This window comes from Poecilia mexicana, unplaced genomic scaffold, assembly GCF_051168715.1.
Source record: "Poecilia mexicana isolate PSO_F unplaced genomic scaffold, ASM5116871v1 scaffold_14, whole genome shotgun sequence".
Classification (NCBI taxonomy): Eukaryota; Metazoa; Chordata; class Actinopteri; order Cyprinodontiformes; family Poeciliidae; genus Poecilia; species Poecilia mexicana.
Genome location: NW_028263383.1, coordinates 1,077,864 through 1,096,037, shown reverse-complemented (window position 1 = coordinate 1,096,037; position 18,174 = coordinate 1,077,864). Strand labels below are relative to the sequence as shown.

General features: G+C 38.7%; 2 protein-coding genes across 3 annotated transcripts in view; both read right to left on the bottom strand.

Moving 5' to 3' along the window:
• Window positions 1-962: 962 nt before the first annotated feature.
• On the bottom strand, window positions 963-11,855 carry LOC106906128 (APC membrane recruitment protein 1-like). The gene is made up of 2 exons (XM_014971257.2): window positions 10,919-11,855; window positions 963-7,891 (listed from the first exon to the last, which is right to left on the bottom strand). The coding sequence occupies exon 2, from the start codon at window positions 7,810-7,812 to the stop codon at window positions 4,867-4,869; it is 2,946 nt and encodes a 981-aa protein (XP_014826743.1). The 5' UTR covers window positions 7,813-7,891; window positions 10,919-11,855; the 3' UTR covers window positions 963-4,866.
• Window positions 11,856-12,000: 145 nt separating this feature from the next.
• gab3 (GRB2 associated binding protein 3) overlaps window positions 12,001-18,174 on the bottom strand; it is an 18,750-nt gene continuing 12,576 nt past the window's right edge. The window contains exons 6-10 of one of the 2 annotated variants that reach the window (XM_014971277.2): window positions 16,384-16,630; window positions 14,665-14,755; window positions 14,332-14,416; window positions 13,004-13,123; window positions 12,001-12,474 (exon numbers count right to left, since the gene is read on the bottom strand). In XM_014971277.2, coding sequence (XP_014826763.2) covers window positions 12,355-12,474; window positions 13,004-13,123; window positions 14,332-14,416; window positions 14,665-14,755; window positions 16,384-16,630 — 663 coding nt within the window. In that variant the 3' untranslated portion in view covers window positions 12,001-12,354. The remainder of the gene's footprint in view (window positions 12,475-13,003; window positions 13,124-14,331; window positions 14,417-14,664; window positions 14,756-16,383; window positions 16,631-18,174) is intronic. The other variant, XM_014971278.2, reaches the window with a different exon arrangement.

Below are 18,174 nucleotides of genomic sequence, written 5' to 3'. Positions count from 1 at the left end.
CCCCTCTTTTAAATGATAAATTCAACTTTTTGAGAGTAAAGTACAGATTTGTGGTACAAAACTGAGCACTAGACCTGATTTCAACATTGAAGGAACACAGATAAATTAGTGGTAGACAGAAGTGGTCTAAGTTTTGACTTTCTCAGGTGTATGGTACATAAGAGTAAATATATAATATTATATATAAGTATAAATATTCTAAAACTGTAATATTTTTGTTCAAGGCATCATACCAGCCCACTCTGAAAAGACTCCCTATCAACAGTCGGAATCATATGTGAAAGATAACTTTTACCTTTTTAAAACTGGGAACATCATTTAGCAGGTGTTTTAAACAACAGCCTTTATGTCAAAAATATGCTTTTACACACCGACTTGTTGAACACATTCATGCCAGAGTGTAGCATTTTTCCTGGCTGTGGAGCACAGAGCAACACAGCGCTGCCCCTCCCTCACATGCTGCTCTGAAAGCTGGCCACCTCACTAAAAGTAGGCTGCTACACTTTTCCCTTGTTTGCAAAATAAATGAATAAATAAAAATGAATGTTTGACAAGATTTCCTGTTGAGAAAAAAATAACAGGGTCCTTGTATGGAAATTACAGGAGTGCCACCAATCACTCCTATTACAGCAACTCTGTTTCAAGTAGGAATAGGGAAATAATATGAACAAATCAGCTAAAGCTACACATTTTTGTTAATAAATCCATGATATTTTAATTCATATAATCTTGTGGGAATCTCATTCAGAGCCAGGCCTAACACAAAGTCATATTTGCAGTGCAGGTAGCTTTCTATTTGCACAAACTTTTAGGTGTCTGAACCTGAAAATATGAACTTCTCTCAACTGGTGGTGTGAATATGTGTAGTTAAAATAGTTTTCACAGTCAAGGCACACTTTCAACCACAGACTTGGTGAACTGATTGCTGGTGAACTGGAAAAAAAGAGAGGAAAAAACAAAACTAGAGCTAAACTGTTGTCGTGTTTATTCTTATGTAAGGCAGTATTCTATTCAGACAAATTGTAACAGATTTTCAGACAGATAATGCAACTCCATAAAAAAAAGAGTTGGAGAACTCAAAATACAGTATTGACAATTTGTAACAATTATGTCCACATTACAATCTACAAATAGTTGAAAATATAAATACAAATACATTGTTTCTGAAAATGCTGTTAAAAACATAGTTTCACAAGAAAATGACACAAGGTGAAACCAGCTTTCTTTAAAAATATGATTTCAAATTCAAACAAAACACAACTTGTTGATTCAGCACACTTGAATTCAATGACTGAGTGCATGTTTTTAGCTAGTATACGAAGTTTATCCAAATAAACGATAGGAGGAAGGGGGAAAAAAAAGCACAAAATGATGGTTTTGGCCATTTCCAGGCCTGTAGCAAGCACAGTAAACATGTTTTCAACTTTACTTTTATTTAACTGCTTCTGGGGAGGCTCTTTAGTATCTCTTAGATAAACATTATTTAGCCTTTTCCCCATTTGCATGAGAAATGAGCTAAACAAATACAGTAGTTTTGCCTTGCAAAGTTTACTATATGTAAATGAAATGTGACAGCTAAAGTTAAAACCCTATCACCATCGTTAACTAGCACCATCTGTATGTTCCCTACACTTATTTATGGGAGATAAATTAGCCAACAGGCACTTTTCTTTTTTTTTTTTTTAGTTCCACTCAATGTATTTTAAATCTGTGACAAAACGTGTCTCTGTTTAAGAAAACTAAATTCAAGGCATTTGATATTTCTCTTTATGAACTGATAAACTGCTGTTTTTTTCCCCTTATAACTAATCTGATGTGAGAATAAATCTATAGAGCTCAAAACAGACCTCACTACTGCAAAGAGTGACTGTAAGCATGAACATGACCAGACATTTAAAGCAAAAGCATTCATTGCTGAAAGGCAGCAGTGGAAAAAGGAAGCCGCTGCACAATAAAACCCAGGCCGATGAGTGGCGATAATACAGAACAGAGTGTGAGATTTAGTGTTGAGACCCAACATTCCAGTTAAATTCAGTAGCTTAACGAGATGACAGTGTTGGCATTTTCACTGTAAATTACACAACCACCTCCTCAAACCCTTTCAGTCAGCATCTGAGAAAGTCGTGTGCAAACATACAAGGAGCAATGCTTTTTTCTTTTTTTTTAAATTTGGACTTCAGGGCATTTTATTTAATGCAGCAGGTCGTTATCTTTCTTATTGCACATGTCTGAATTGCTTTAAACATTTATATTACCTCCTGTCCATCACAGTGAGTCAAACTGTTCAAAACAATCAGCTGTACAAGACAAAATGAGATACAAATGCTACTTTGGATAAACACAAAAGCCGGTCTGAGTTAGTTTGCCCCTTCGCCAGGTCATATCAATAAGCTGCCAGTTTGTCCCATAGCCTTATTGTCCTATTTTTAACTTTCTATCATACTTTATTTCTATTAACTCTAGTTCTGATCTCTGTTTTGGTCAGTAAACACAAATTATCAGTGAATCGTGACCCTATGTTGAGATAGTCAGCAGAAACAGGATGCAGGTTTTACAGAAAACTCTACAGAAACATTTGAGGAGACTGCCAAAAAAAGATAAGTGATAACATGTTCAGGTAAAGTGTGTTTAGAACATGATGACAGCTCTCTAAATAAGTTGTTTTTATCTCACAGAAACTCAAAATACTACTCAAAACAAGTGAAAAATAAAAACTAGTAAAAAGGAGCGCTTGGAAAATCATGGCTGATATGGGGAATTAGGTGGAAAACAGTCCTTTGCTACTGTTACTCTGGTAATTGTTACAAAATAAAGCATGTATTTAAGTTCATATGAGTGTAGAAATAAGGGTCTTTTATATATATATATATATATATATATATATATATATATATATATATATATATATATATATATACTGCTAAAAAAATAAAGGGAACATTTCACTTTAATTTTGTGTGTGGCTCCAAATCCAGGTCTCCATTGGTTAATAAATTTGATTTCCATTGATGATTTTTGTGTGATTTTGTTGTCAGCACATTCAACTTTGTACAGAACAAAGTATTCAATGAGAATATTTCATTCATTCAGATCTAGGATGTGTTATTTGAGTATTCCCTTTATTTTTTGAGCAGTGTATATATATATATTTGTATATAAAGCCTATGACTCAATGCCACACACTTGGATCATTGAATGCTTAGAGATGTACAACATCAATAGGACTCCAAGAGCCTTCATTGCAAACTCGATGGGGCTGTGGAAAACCACCTTTGAAGCTAACTGCAAACCACTTGCATAAGTGTCCATCAAATGTGGCATATACCAAGGAGATGCTCTGTCCCCACTGCTGTTCTGCATAGGCCTGAACCCCATCAGCCAAATCATCAACAAGACTGGCTACGGATACCGACTCAAGAATGGGGCCACAATCAGTCACCTCCTCTACATGGATGACATCAAGCTGTACGCCAAGAGCGAGCGAGACATCGACTCATTGATCCACACCACCAGGATCTACAGCACTGACATTGGGATGTCAGTGCCAATCAGTGCCAATTCTCGCTCCCAGAAGGAACAATATTAGACATTGAGGACAGTTACAAGTACCTGGGAATACCACAAGCAAATGGCAACCTCAATGAGGTCACAAGGAAAGGAGCCACAGCCAAATACCTCCAACGAATAAGGCAAGTCCTGAGAAGCCAGCTCAATGGCAAGAACAAGATCCATGCAATAAACAGCTTCGCTATGATTTTTTTTCCCCAAATTCAAGACATAAGTATACATTTTCTTACTGGTGCACAAAATGAGCCGTGCATGAACATCACCTTGCTCAAAGAACAAAACCAACACAGTGCCTGAACTCGCAACAAATTACGGTATTACTTTATTCTGCCCCCCCAAAAAAAATTTCAGCCTCATAAAAGAATGTCAGCCCCCAAAAATATATATTTTTACTATTTTACTAATTAAAAATAAATTAAATTTATTTTTTAAGAATTTAAAATTTTTAATAACTTAATTTTTTTTATTTTAAATTTGTTTTTTGTCGTTTTGAATCCACAAAATACATTTTTGGGGCCAGAATAAAGCATTGCTCAACTTGGCTTTGCATATCATGTGGCTAGGATGCTGACTCCCATTCCGTTCCGTGATACACGTGACTCCATGTTGCACATATTTGTCTGACCACTTTCTGTTTTTGCTCAACATATTTAGCATGGATTGAAATATTAAGAAAGAAACCACACGACGTACATCTACGACAGCCGTTGACTACTGCGCGCACAAAATTCCCCGCAGCACTGACTGAACAAGCAATGTAACGTCATCCTCTGCAGCAAGTGATGGTGTGTCATCATGACTACACAAGTGTGTCTTTACCTCTGCGGCAGAGGCTTCGCCGAACCCCTGAGACCGACTCTCCCAGGTTAGAACCCAGGTCAGGAAACCACTGTTTTAGACTGTTGGTACGTTTTACAACAATAATGGTTGTAAAATATGGAACTCATGAAAAATAGGAAAAAGTAAAGAAAATAAAGGAAAACAAAACAGACTTAATAAGGAATTACTACTCGACTTATTAGAATTCTCCAATTAAACCAAATTAACCCTGCTGGTACATATTTTTTGTGGAGTCATATGAACCACAGAAAATGACTTTACATTACTATTGATAGTTGATAAAAGGTCTCTCCTGACTGATATGATGGTTTGTCCAAAACATTCCAGAGCAAACAGCAACATTTTGTATTTAAATAAGTTCCAGACATCCAAAACCACAAAGATATGATTTGGCGAAGGGGTGAAATGACCAGCGCCCTAATTAAAACACTCTGTGGCACATTTATATGTGATTCACACTCAATTACAGGTGGCCTCAGGGTGATTATTGCAGGTCACAGGGGTCACCCCATCCCCCTTTGCTTCACTAAAGATAACAGTTTTTTCCTTAACTGAGGGAGAGTTGAGGGGACTTCTAGTGTGAGATGGAACCTCCCTTCCTGCTAGGGCTCTGCCTTTACTGCCCTGACTGTGAGAGTGTAAATTAGCAGGACTCTGGCAGAAAACATCATCAGATTCCTCGTCCTTCATCCCAAAGGTGCTATGAGGAAGACAGCAATCTGATCGCAAAGGAAGATGACACTGCCTACTGTAGAGTTCTGGATTCTGTGAAACTAAATCGCAACTTAGGCCGTCCGACACAGAGCAAAAATACTGTGGTTGCTTGTGGACTTGACCGAGACTCTGGACATTTTCAGCAATTTCATCTGTCACAGTTACTTCTGATTTCTTCTGCCATGAAAGGCTCGTAACATCGTTACAGTCTCTGACCTCTGAGGCAGACAGGACTATTTTCTTTCTATAATATGGTGAACAGTTCCTCTCAGAGTCCTGCTCTGAGGACACAGCAGGTCTGTTTTCTATGTACGTTTCAGGCAACTCAAGGCTATCCGTATCCAAAGATCTGCTCCTCCTGTCCAGGGACAGTGGATTTGATGTGGGCTGGCTGACCCTTGTTAGACCCAAATGCCGCGGGAGACTAGCAACAGCCCATGTTTTGCTGATCAGATTCTGTTCATACAGGTCCAACATTTGATAGTCGCATTCAGCAAATGCGTCTTTTTGCAGGTAGCTTTCTTCAAACTCCTGATAAGGCGATGAAACATCCTCCTCCAACTCCATGTGGATCTGCTCGTCGTATTCCCCCTCGTTGCGAAGGTCTACAACATCAAATGTGACAATCGTTGGTAAGGCCTCCATGTTTGAAGTGAAGGCGGAGCTCCTTTCCAAGTCGTCCACCTCACTACCCAGCTTGCAGAGCAACTGAGTGTGTTTTGTGTAATCCACAAGTGCTTGTGAGAAACACACAGTCTGCCCATCCTCTATGTAGCTGTTGCATTCTTCAGACTGAGAATTTATATTTTTGTACGGTAGCGCCACAGGCTTGTTTTCTTCAATATGCTCCTCTTTGGGTTCACAGAAGGTCTCAAAGTCTGGGTCTGATGCGCTTCCAAACGATAAACCACTGCATCTTTTCTCGCGTTCTGCATTTATGGGTTTTGTTCTTTTGTCGGCAGAAGCAAGCATAGTCTCTTTTTCATCGAAAATCTTGGCTTTGAGATTGTTCGTGTTGACTAATATTTGCGGTTTTAAATTCAAATTACAGTTTTCATTCACTCCGATATCCTGATTTTTACTGAATGAACTTGACATCGCAAGAAAATCATCTTTGTACAGATCAGCACTTATTTGTAAGTGACTCATTTCTAGGACAAAGGCAGGATCTGTTGAGTTGACTGACTCCGTTAAGTAGTCACCGTGTTTTGAACTGGGAAGTTGGGATTTGTTTTCATAATGAGGGCTGATGAGACTCTCATCAGGTGCAAAAAGTTCATAGAGGGCATCCCCACTGTAACTATCCCTGGGTAATCTGCCAGACCTTTTTTCTTGCACTTCGTCCGGCCCTGGCGTGGTGGAATCATAATATCCCTCATCGCTATTAGGGCCTGACTCCTGATGCTCGCTTTGAGGGGTTAGAACATCAGCTATGGATGACGTGTCCATCGATCCAGCCTGCTGTGTGCTGTTGCTGCTGTTCAGTGCATCTGCATTGTGCAAACTTGTCAACTCAGCGGTCATCTCTGTCTGGTCCGGATCACAGCTGTAGCAGACAACCTCTGATGTGTTGCTTCCCCAGAAATCCTGAAGACATGTTCCATCCAGATCTTCTGGAGAGGCCATCTCTTCACCGCCACCCTGGTAGGTGAGATAACAAGAGGCCCTCTTCCCTCCATTTCTGCTCCTCTCTCCAGACACCGTGCTCTCCGTGATGCTGTCATCCTCTTGATCTGCGATGATGTCCCCACAACCTGTGAGGGAATCAAAGCTCTTCAATGATGAAACTTCTCCAAAAATTAGGTTCAGCTGATCCGACGAACCGGCAGGTGTTTCGGACGCCGTCTGAAGTTTCAGACAAGGCTCGCTGGAACGTCTGGAACTGTTGTCGTAACCACCAGAAGGTACTGCCTTTAAATTAGAGTCCTTGTGTTTGTCCTCAGACAGCTGAGGCTCAGACTTTGGGCATTCTTTCTCCATGCTGCTCTCCTTTGCTTTTGCATCTGCACGACTACATTCAAGACCAATGGAAATGTCACACAGATCCTCTACAAACTCAGGCACGTCGTGATCACATTCTAGGAACTCTGTGGCACTGCGGTTTGTGTTGCGTTGGACAACAGGCACCTCTTTCTTGCATTGAGGAGAAGACACAGCATTAGCTTCACTTGTATCATTATTTCTCTGGCTTCTGTGATGCCTAAAACTCTGAAAAAGACTCCTTAAGCCTTTTCTCTGTCGACCAAGAGTCAGTGACTTCTGGTCAGGGGTTGGGTGATTACATTCCCCTTGACAGCCACTGTGGAGATCTCCAGCTGCATCCCTGTGGCTGTGGTACTCAAAGTCTCCAGAAGAGACATAACCACTCCTGAGAGCGTTGTCATCGCTGACCTTACAAAGCCCATCGTGTGTTCTGCTTTTGCTGATTCCTTTCTTAGAGGGCCACTTGTTCTGATTTTTGTTCCTCCCTCCAAAGAAACTCGGTAGAATACAGATACTTTTACGAACACCGAAAAATGTCAAGGCAGTCCTCTTGAATTTTCCCGCTTTTTGAGACTTTGCAGTTTCGTGGACTGGTTCTGACGGGAGCTCTTCCGTGACACCATCAGGCTCAGTTGGCAAAGGCTGACTGGCAGCAGGAGGTGAATCCTTGCTGTCACTTGGTAGCTCCTCCACCTTGCGAGAACTCATTGTTGCGTCCTTCAGAAAGGGGAGTGTTTGACAGAAGTCATAACAGGTTAAACATCAGCTGATTTCCTCCATCTGAGCCCTGTATGCAGAAAATCAGAACCAAAATCAGAGCTCATGTTACACTAGAATTTAACTGTAAGAGGAAAATGTCAAGAACATGATAGGGTACAGTCAAGTAGATGCGAAGGTTGGCCACCAGTGGGGCTGGGACATTATAGAAAGTGGATACAATAATGAAGAAGGAACAATGCTTTCAGTACACTAATGTAAAACAACATCCAACCCATCACAAAACTGGTTTAATTTTCATTTGCTTCTTTTGACTTTTCATATCTCTGCTGCTAGCACCCTCTGCTTTTCTGTCTTGCTGCTTTATAACTGATTCTCACCCCCCCCCCCCCCCCCGCCCAATAAAATAGTAATTTGAAATAGAGGTGTGCCGATCGATCGGTCACCGATCATAATTGGGCCGATTTTCGTGAAAAAGTGCATGATCGGTGATCGGCGATCATTGGCTCTTGTTGCCGATACCGATCATCTCATTTCGCAGCCTGCCTGTGCAGCTGGTCTCCTCTTTCCTTCACTCTGCGCAAACGCGCAGCAACAAATCCTAAGCGATGTGTAACTATAACGCACTGAGTGAATGGGGAAGTTTGCATGTTGCGGCGGAAAATTAAAGCACGTCAAAATGCATCAACACAACGAAGCTAATACGACATAAAAACAGTGCCATACTTGACGGAGTTTGGCTACATCGAGGCTCACTGCAGTAAAAAAGACATACGGAGGATCAGATAGCAGGTAAAGCAGCGCACAGCTACAAACACTCACCCGGATTAGCATGACGGTCAGAAAGCTAAACAAATAACCCGCAAAATTATTTAAGTCTTCGAGCTGCGATGTAAGACGCTGGTTCTGCTCTCGCTGTTGAACCGCTGCTACAGGTAGTAATATCTGACAGACGGAGCTTCGCTTCTGCTCCACCTGGTGGTGACTCTCACACCGAATCTCTGTTTAAAGCTGCAGCATCTAACTTAAAAAAATACATTTTACATACATATTAAAACTTTCGCTGTCCTAACATGAGACAGATAATCTCTAAAAAAATAATCGATCTCCTCCCTGATCTGCATAATTACTCCGCTCAGTCAGAAACAGCCAATCAGAGCTAGCAGTAATCAGCTAGCCGCCATGCTAACTGGAAGTTTTCATTCAGTAACTCTGGATTGTTTATTGTAATGGAACCTGTTTTTGCCTTTGAATGTTAAGTTTTATACTTGAATTTTTTTGGCAATGTTGAGAGGTTTTATTTTGGCTCTTTGTATTATTTAGCCTCTTCAGCGCCTTCATATGTTATAAGTCTGTTAAAGATAGTATTATCAATAGCAGTACAATTTGCACAATGCCTGTTTTGTTTAGTTTTCTTCTTGAAAAAAGTTATTAAAAACAAGTTTTTGTCTAAATTAAGGTGAATTCATGGTTCCTTTTTCCACATAATGTAACCGGTAGGGTTTATGATAAAAAAATAAATAAATAGTAATTATGTGATCGGTATCGGTGTATCGGCCCTCATGGGTGATTGGTATCGGTATCGGCAGGAAAAAACCTGATCGGCACATCCCTAATTTGAAAGCATCACTAAAGAAGAGAACTTTTGAAAACAAAAGACAATGAAGAGTGTAGAGGAAACGGTTTGGGCCCTGTTCCTTACATAGTTTCCAGTGAAGAGAATTTCACTGATTGTTTTTAAGGGAGGGGATGCATTTAAAAAAATAGAACGGCTTATCTCAAGTTACAGAAAAGGGCATGTCTAAAATGACATAAATAGGCTTTTAGTGTGTCTGCAAGACGGTCAGACATTCTCAATATGGAACAACTGGATGGTGCATGAACTGTTTTCATTCATTTTCAACTTTATCATTTGCTACATTCAAGAGTAGTTTATTAGTAGTTTGAATATGTGCCACATTTTTTGTTTTACCTTCTTAAATACATGTACAAACAAATCATGATTCATTTGAATTTCAAGTTTTGAGAAAAGCTAAAATAAGAAAACCTTTTAAAGTCAAAATTTGTACAATGTAATGTCCTTTTAATCATGCCTATTAAGTGTGGCCAATAGGTATGACAAAATAAAGACTTTTTTCCAAATTTTATATGTTTGGTCACTAATTTCTGTATGTAAATTAATAGAACATGCAGAAATTGTGACTCTTTTGGGAAAATTAGAAAAATTCTAGACAGAATACATCCAAGATGCATATAATTAAAATGAGGCTGAGGCATTTTCAGTGCTAGTGTGAACACCAAGGGGATATGAGGCTGCCAAAAACGCTACTATTCTGTAGAATAAGTAGATATAAAATTGAATAAGCCTCTACCAAATTAATTTAAAACAAAACCTAGTAAAAGCTAGCTATTGATTCTTTTCTTTTTTTTCAATTATGTTCATAATTTCTATACGGTTTACCTAACTCCAGAGATCGGACATTAGTCACAGTGTCTATCATCAAATGTATTCAGCAATAAAGAAAAACTGATCGTCCACCTATTTACACTACTTTGATTTATTATACGTCATATCTTAAGAACATTTTGAAATTCAAATTCATACGATTTTTCTGTTACAATATTTAAGTTTTAAAGGAAAGCTAATATACTTTTAAATTCAATTAAAGTTTGTAAAATATAATGTACCTTTATGGTAAACAGATGACGAAATACGCCCAATTGTAAGATAGTGGTAAGTAAATAAAACTCTGTTCGAGTTAAATAAAAAATTTTTATTAAATAAATAAAATAAATGCGCAACATATCCTACCTATATGCTTCCAATACACTAAATGCGTAAATGCAATATTTTACGCGGTTCCCCTAACAAAGAATCTGGGGGTTTAGCTACAGCGTGAATACATGCAGCAGGTAATAAAAAGCAACAGGCGATATGTTCAAATGTAGCAGCTGAATTTTACCAAAGTCTTGCGTTATAAAGGGGAGTCGACGTCCACAATTTTTGTAAACGGAACAAAGAACCACAGTCAGCTATAAAAGGCAGCAAAACAAAAGCACAAAGCTAACAGACCTACAGTGAAGTAAGCAGACTTACCGTATAATCAAGTGCGGTCGCACGGGTCAGGTAATGGTTTTAGGTGTCGGGTATGTGTTTCAGTGTCTCATTTCTGTGAAGGCTAACTTGGCTTTAACTTCTGTACACTACCTGGTCTGAGGTTTAGCCAGGCCTTGCAGCAGCTTTACCAGCAAAAGGCTTCAGTTGGTCCAAGCTGCATTTAGCTAGCTGTGGTGCTTGCTAACAACGTTGAGGACACTCACCGCCCCCCATCCCGAGTGTCGCCTCTTCGGTTTCTGGCTGTGATGCGAGTCTGCAACAGCTGCTGTTGCTGTTGGTGCCGCTAGCCTCTTTAACTCTACCAAACCTGAAGTGATGGCAAAATGCAGATCAGCCGAAACCGCGAATCGACACCAGGGTCTGACTCAGCCAAGCACGCTAAATTCTCCTGCTGGATCAAATTAAACACACACAAGTGAAATCCTGCATGGTGACTTCCTCCCGACTTCAGTGATTTTTTTTTTCTCCAAAAATCTCCTTTCCTGGCTCTCCATTCCACAGCGCATGTCAATGACGCAACATGCTTGTAACCATGGGAACGCATAGTGCTATAAAAATAAAAAGCCCAATGAGACAAGATGATCCCTCAAAAATATAAATAAATATATAAAGGCAGCACCCACTTTTTTTTTTACTAAAAAAAGTTGTTTTATACCTGTACAAAAAAATATGTATTTCCAACCTACTTAGAGTGTGTTGTGCAGATTATTAGCTTGAAAATACCAGTCAGGAAAGAAATCTTTGTTCTGTCATTTGACTTTGCATAACTAAGGTTATCAACAAACAACAAAAAACAATAAAAGCAAGTTATAATGTGAACCTTGCAGATTGGAGATGGGCTGAAAGTTGCCAAAAATGGACTGCCAAAGAGTTACATGAAGGCCTTCCAAATAAATAAATCAAGTGGCTCCACAGAAAGCTCATCATAAATCCAAGCCCACTCTCTGAGCAAAACCCCTTATGATTCCCACAAACATATTTTGACTGGGAATTATGCTGCAGGAGTACCTGGAAAAGTTTCAAGCCAGTTCATGCCATTTATAGAACACAAGCACGTAGACTTTTATATAGACTTAGACCTTTATATTACATTTGTACACATATTTACAACCTTTTTTTCATTTCGACAAAACTGAATGAATCTTAGGCTACAATGAGCTGAAAAATCACAGTGAGCATTGCATGATCAAGTACAATTTACATTTCTGTCCTGCAGAGTGCAACTGCGCGCTTCCTCTAGAAAAACAAGCATCTCATGGCTTCATGGCTTTTGTGTGACTTTCATTTCAGTGCTGTTTTAAAAAGTGCTTTTCCATTAATTCTTTACGTGAATGTCTTACTCTTTTTTTTTTTCCAATATTGATCTTCTTGAACTCATGTCCATGTTAATGATTGCATCCTCAAACATGTTGTGTTCAGGTTTTCGACTGCCTGACGTCCTTCCACTCCATTTTTGTGTTCTGTAGGGCCTGAGTCTTCTTCTCGTCCACTTGCACGTAGTCCACTTTGTACTCATCAGCGAGAAGTGGCTTCTGCTGGACGTAACAAAGGAGAGCGAGAGATGGTAAAGAGATATGGTGAGATTCTTTTTTGCTACATTAACAGTGTTCAGTGCTTGTGTTAATTTTCTTTAAGTTGCATTAGGGTGTTCACGAACCAGGATTGTGTCATTAATCCCCCAGTTAGCAACACGATTTTTGGAGATTGACACAATTGTAATACAGACCTTCTCACATGGATCCAAGTACCAATTGTGGACTTAGGAAAATTCTCCTTTTTCAAATTGCAATAAACATTTAAAGCAATTTTATCAGCTTCCAGGCCAAGTGCTTGTTGACCACTGCAGGCTGGACATTAACAACTCAAAAGTACTCTACAAAGCCCCACTCATATGTCCCTCCCTCATGCAACAACGTCAATTTGCTCCAGTAATCATACAGTGGGACATGCACTTATAATTGCAAGAAGAACACAAAATCAATGATAATAGGAATAAAGAACAAACAATTCTGCAGCCATTAGTAGAATAAATTCCTGAAACTTAATTTATCAGCCAAAACATACCTTCTGCACAGGGGAGGGGGATGCAGAGTTGAAATCCAGTGACAGATAATCAAGGTTTGAGCTTCTCTTCCAGTGCTGAGCTGCTCCATCCAAGGGGAGACAGAGTGATTGTCTCAATTCCTGCCAGAGAAACAATGCAGCGTCAACTTCAATATTCTAGACTGAATTAACTGTGTTTTATATTACATGCACCACGAAACTCAAATATAATTTTTTTTCTCCTGGTCAATAAACACTTCACAGTAAGTACCATCACACCAAAGTGTTGGCAGTGTCACTGAGTGAAGAACTGGGCTCATTTTAATATCAGCAAGTTGCTGATATTAAATGAAGGAGAGGATGCAAAAAAAAAAACAAAAAACAAACAAGAACGTCATTACAACCACACTGTATTTTCCGAGGCATGCATGGGCATTCCTGACATTTATTCATGCTACCACAGAGAGAGAGAACAAAACTTTCTGCAGACAATATGAATAGGAAGGTGGAAACTCTTTATGGGGAAGTTCCTTTTTCATGTTCTGAATTTCTGTCGTGAGACATGCTTCATTTTGAAATGCTGGCAGCTTTTTAGAAACCTGAGTCAGTGAATCCTGTTAGCTATGTGATAACCTAACACGCTAAAGACAGTTTCAAATGTAAACTCAATTAGACATTTTTTCCCCCGTTTGAAATTAGTACTACAATCCTATTTTGCAGCCACTGCTGTTTAACACACACAGCTTGATATTCTCTCTCGTAATGATATCGATAAATCTGGAAAAAATGTTGACAGTTTCGTTCTTATATCTAAGATAAAGAAGAATCTTGACTGGTAAAAAAAAATACCTACAAAATCTTCCATGAAATACAGATTAGTTCATCTTCATATTAAATGGCTACAAGATAGCCCACATTTATTATATTTATTTATTATAGTTTATTTATTATATATAATAAGCAGCACATAGCAACCATTGGTGTAAATCTAAAACACTTCTGTGTTGCGATTATTTTAAAAATTTGAAGCAAATCTGCACACATTGAAGAACAAAGCTACAACTATAAACCCACAATTAGATTACAGAACAGAAATCTAGGATTTCTTAGATATGTGATGCTTCAACTGATTTTTCCACTTACAAATGGTCCTATTGTTCATATTATTACTGTTTAAAATTAACTTTTTTTTTCTTAACAACATGCAGACCAAGTGAACTCCCACAGCAAGCTTTCATGGTATAAATAAAATACTGATAATTTCTTCTGAATATTAGTCAATTCACGGAGTCATAGCGTTCACTTTATGCATACATGGTTCTTAAAACACTATCAAATCCAGGTTTTACCAGTGCAGAGCAGTTTGTCACTTCGTCCGTTGAACTTTCTCCGTTTTCAAGCCTTCTGTCTAGAGGTAAGTGGGTCAGTGGAAAGCTGTGATTAAAAACAAAGAGGAACATAATCTAGATTAAAGAAAAAAATACCCAGCCACAGAGAATATTTCATTCTATCCTATTATTTATTTATTTATTGTATTTTTGGTGCTTGTAAGGTGTAATTCCAGTTCATATGTTTAGAGTAAATTTCTTTAAATTGTATGTGCCTTTGTCATATCTAAACAAAGTTTTGTAATAGATCTACAATCTGAATTTGTAGATGTGGAGACGTGCTTTTGCTCTCACCATGAATCAGTCATTACTCTGCATAGCGGGATATGAGTGGGAAATTCAGTAATTGTCGAAAGGCCTCTCAGGTCAAGAGGTGGAGGTCGAACTGTGGATTCAGAAATTTCACAGTTAGCTATTTGTCAGCTTAACACAGTTGAAAAGTATTCAAATCCTTTGACCGTTTTCATATTTTGATTTTTTTTTTCCCCAACCAAAAACTTCAATAGGCCAACACAAAGTGGTGCATATTTGTGAAGTGAAAGAAAAAATGATGTAGAGCTGTCAAAATAGTTTTGAAATGAAAATCCAAAATCTGTGATGTGTGTACAACTAGATATACCTAAAATAAAATCTAGTGCAACCAGTTACTGCCAGAAGTACCCTAATTAGTGTGTAATTTAAGCTCAGTATAAATCCAGCTGCTATGAACGCTTTAGAGGCTTCATGACAAGATGAGGCAAAGCTTGTTCTGCTGGAATTATTGCTGCACAATGGCTGCTGGAAAAGGGAAATGTTTTGCTTCCAGCTGCATTACAGAATTGGAGAAAATGCATGTGTCCATGCATTTTCTCCAATTCACAAAAACACAGAGCTACTCCTGTGTCTCGCATTACGTTATCCACAACATCTGAGTATGTACTCTAAGAATTGTAATAAACTGAAAGTGATAGGCTACACTGAGAAGTTGCGGCATTTGTGGAAAAAATGTTAGAACACTCGGACTTTACCAACATCATCTGAATATTTTTTTTACATCTTGAGAGAGGTGCTTCTCCTGTAGTCTCACAGAGTATATCTTAAAAAGGTCTTCATGGTGAATTATTGTGCTGATGTGAGCTGTTCAATTTCACATTATGGCACAATGCCCCGAAGCGAAGCAGAATCCTCAGAATTTGAATTAATAAAAAATATAAATGTACGTCAGATTCACATCATTTAATCCTTCAGTGGTTGTGGCTTGATGGTTGTTCAGGAAGCTCCACTTCTGCTTCTGGGTCAAAGATGTATGTTTGTACCACTGTGGATCTGTTTGCAGCTATTTTGTCTGAGGTGCTAATCGTAAACACTGAGTACGGAGGGGTTGGGCAGGAGCTTATTTGCATAATTGTGATGTAGCACTAAAACAGAGCATTCCTCAATGAGCTCAAAACAGGCAGAACTGATCAGGTAAAATCTCAATATCTGAGAATAAATTTGTGTAGTAAATGTCATTTTTTGTACAGCCCGCTAACTTTAAAGGATCACCTTTAAGGTGATCTACAGCTGCAAAACTATAATGACTCTTCATCATAAGTCAAACTAACCACATTTTTATGTCTAATTTTAGGCTTTATGCCAAAGAAAAACATGCATGCTTTACAACTAGAGAATACATGCATTTCCTTTAAGAGAACTCTCCAAAATTGAAGGGAGAAAATCTCCCCAATCTCCAAAAAACAAATAAAAGAAAAATTTGCAGTGGACATTTTCATGACTGCATGAAAACAATTCAAACTACCAAAATGTGTTGTTTTCATTGTTGTTCCACCACATAATTATGTGCTACTTTGTGTTGGTTTGTCAAATAAAACCCTGATAAAATGCCTTGATGACAACATGTTCAAGGTGTATGAATACTTTTGAGAGATGCTGAATAATTCCCAGACGATGCTTGCCATGATAAAAATTAAACCTAAATTAGTTTTTCCATTTTTTTCTCTCTCTTTTCACACTCGGACCTGAAATTCTTCTCACCTCTCCGTAAGCGAGGCTTGAGGTGCCGGTGAACTGGAGGCGGTGCAATTTCTCCAGGTTGGCACATTACTGGGCTGAGTGACGAGGCAGACTCAGCACTGGAGTTTGTACTGAGGAAGCTGAAAGTCCTGGGGCTCATGGGGATGTAACTGTCACCTTCAACAGATGGAAGAGACGGAGAAGGGGACGCCATGGGGACGTACGAGTCGTCCTGGTAGCTTTGAACTCGTACCGTATTTAAACAGGGCTGAAAAGAGAGAAAGAATCATTTGATCGGACGGGTGCATTAGTGCTTTTGTAATGCAGACGAAACACTATGAACACATGCTTAAAGAGCTTTCAGATCTCCTAGTTTTGGTAGAACAGCAGTAGGACATTCTCCCCTTACCCACATACAAATATGTTTTGTAATTGGACAAAAGCGCTTCTCAAAGTGGAGATTTTTTAACAACTGTCTTGGGTGTATCTGTGCACAGTATTTGGCAGAAGAACACACAGCAGCCTACTCTGAGCCTGCCCACTCTCGCTTTGTACGCCACAACAGCAGCAGCAGTAGTTTTTATTGTCTTTTCTGTATCTCTCTCATATTTTACAAACAGACATTGTCTGAGAAGCATTCATCATTTAGAGGAGACAGGAAACAGCTCCAGGGGAATTACTGGCTTACAAAAGGAAGGATGCCCTTCCTTTTGTATGTTAATTTGGCATTTGATGTTCAGGTTATTGCCACCTACTGGCACGGCATGGGTATTTAAATCTAGATGGAAATATTTTACATTAATTAAGATAAAGAAGATTTGGAGGGCTGTACTCTGGCCTTTTTATGTACATTTACAGGAAAAGTCCTGATCTTTTCACACAAATGAAGAGCATTTGTGTTTAGTGAATCATTTCCACCCTAAATTTGGTCATATGTACAGAACCATGTTCCTGCTGAAAAACCCAGCTACCCATTTTCAGTATTCTAAAAGATCCCACAATTTTCTTAATTACTTTATTTCAAGTAACTTGTGATTCCATGAACTGTAACAAGATTCCAGGGCCTTTGCAAGAAAACAAGTCCATAGCATCACAGAGCATGAGCTGCTTTTCCACTTTCATATTTTGTAGCATTTCAGTTATAGTTCCAGTAGTTTTTAGTAAACTACACACATTTATATTTATCACAGCAAGACAAAAAGAGAAACACTTTTACTGACACGATGGATCCCTAAAGTTAACCACCTTGCATTTAAAGACATCTTCACATCTTAATGCAACTCTGTACTGTAATTCTCTAACAGGCAACTTTAGAATATTTTAATATTCCTTATTATTCTACTCAGTAGTGAGCATTTAGTTAGTCGCTCCTGCTAAACAACTAACTAAATGCTGAAGCTTGTAGTTTTATGTGCAAATGTTTTCATCATACTCCTAATAACAACACAACGTCTTCTTACCAAATCTGGAACCTCTTCCAACTTTGTTTATTAGTCGCAGAAGTTTTAAACCGTTTAAGTACAGAAGAAGAAGAGTTCATATTTTCTTATACCCATTTTCTGATCGAAAGTATCTAAAGATCTGCACACTGCCTTAGGTAAACACCATGTCTTTTTAAAGAACTTGTTCTAGAAATGGGTCTCTGTTTCACATCATAAAGTTAACATCTAAGAAAATTCCTGAAGAATTTTAGAGGCTGTCTGGTATTTGGTGTGTATCAGCATCTTTTGGAGGTAACTAGGCCCAGGCCACGTCAGCTTCCAGGGCTGACGAAGCCTGATTTTTATCTGGTTAATGCCAACACCAGCAATA

Coding starts and splice junctions, on each gene's coding strand:
- LOC106906128 (XM_014971257.2), bottom strand. CDS start 7,812: ATGAGTTCTCGCAAGGTGGAGGAGCTACCAAGTGACAGCAAGGATTCA.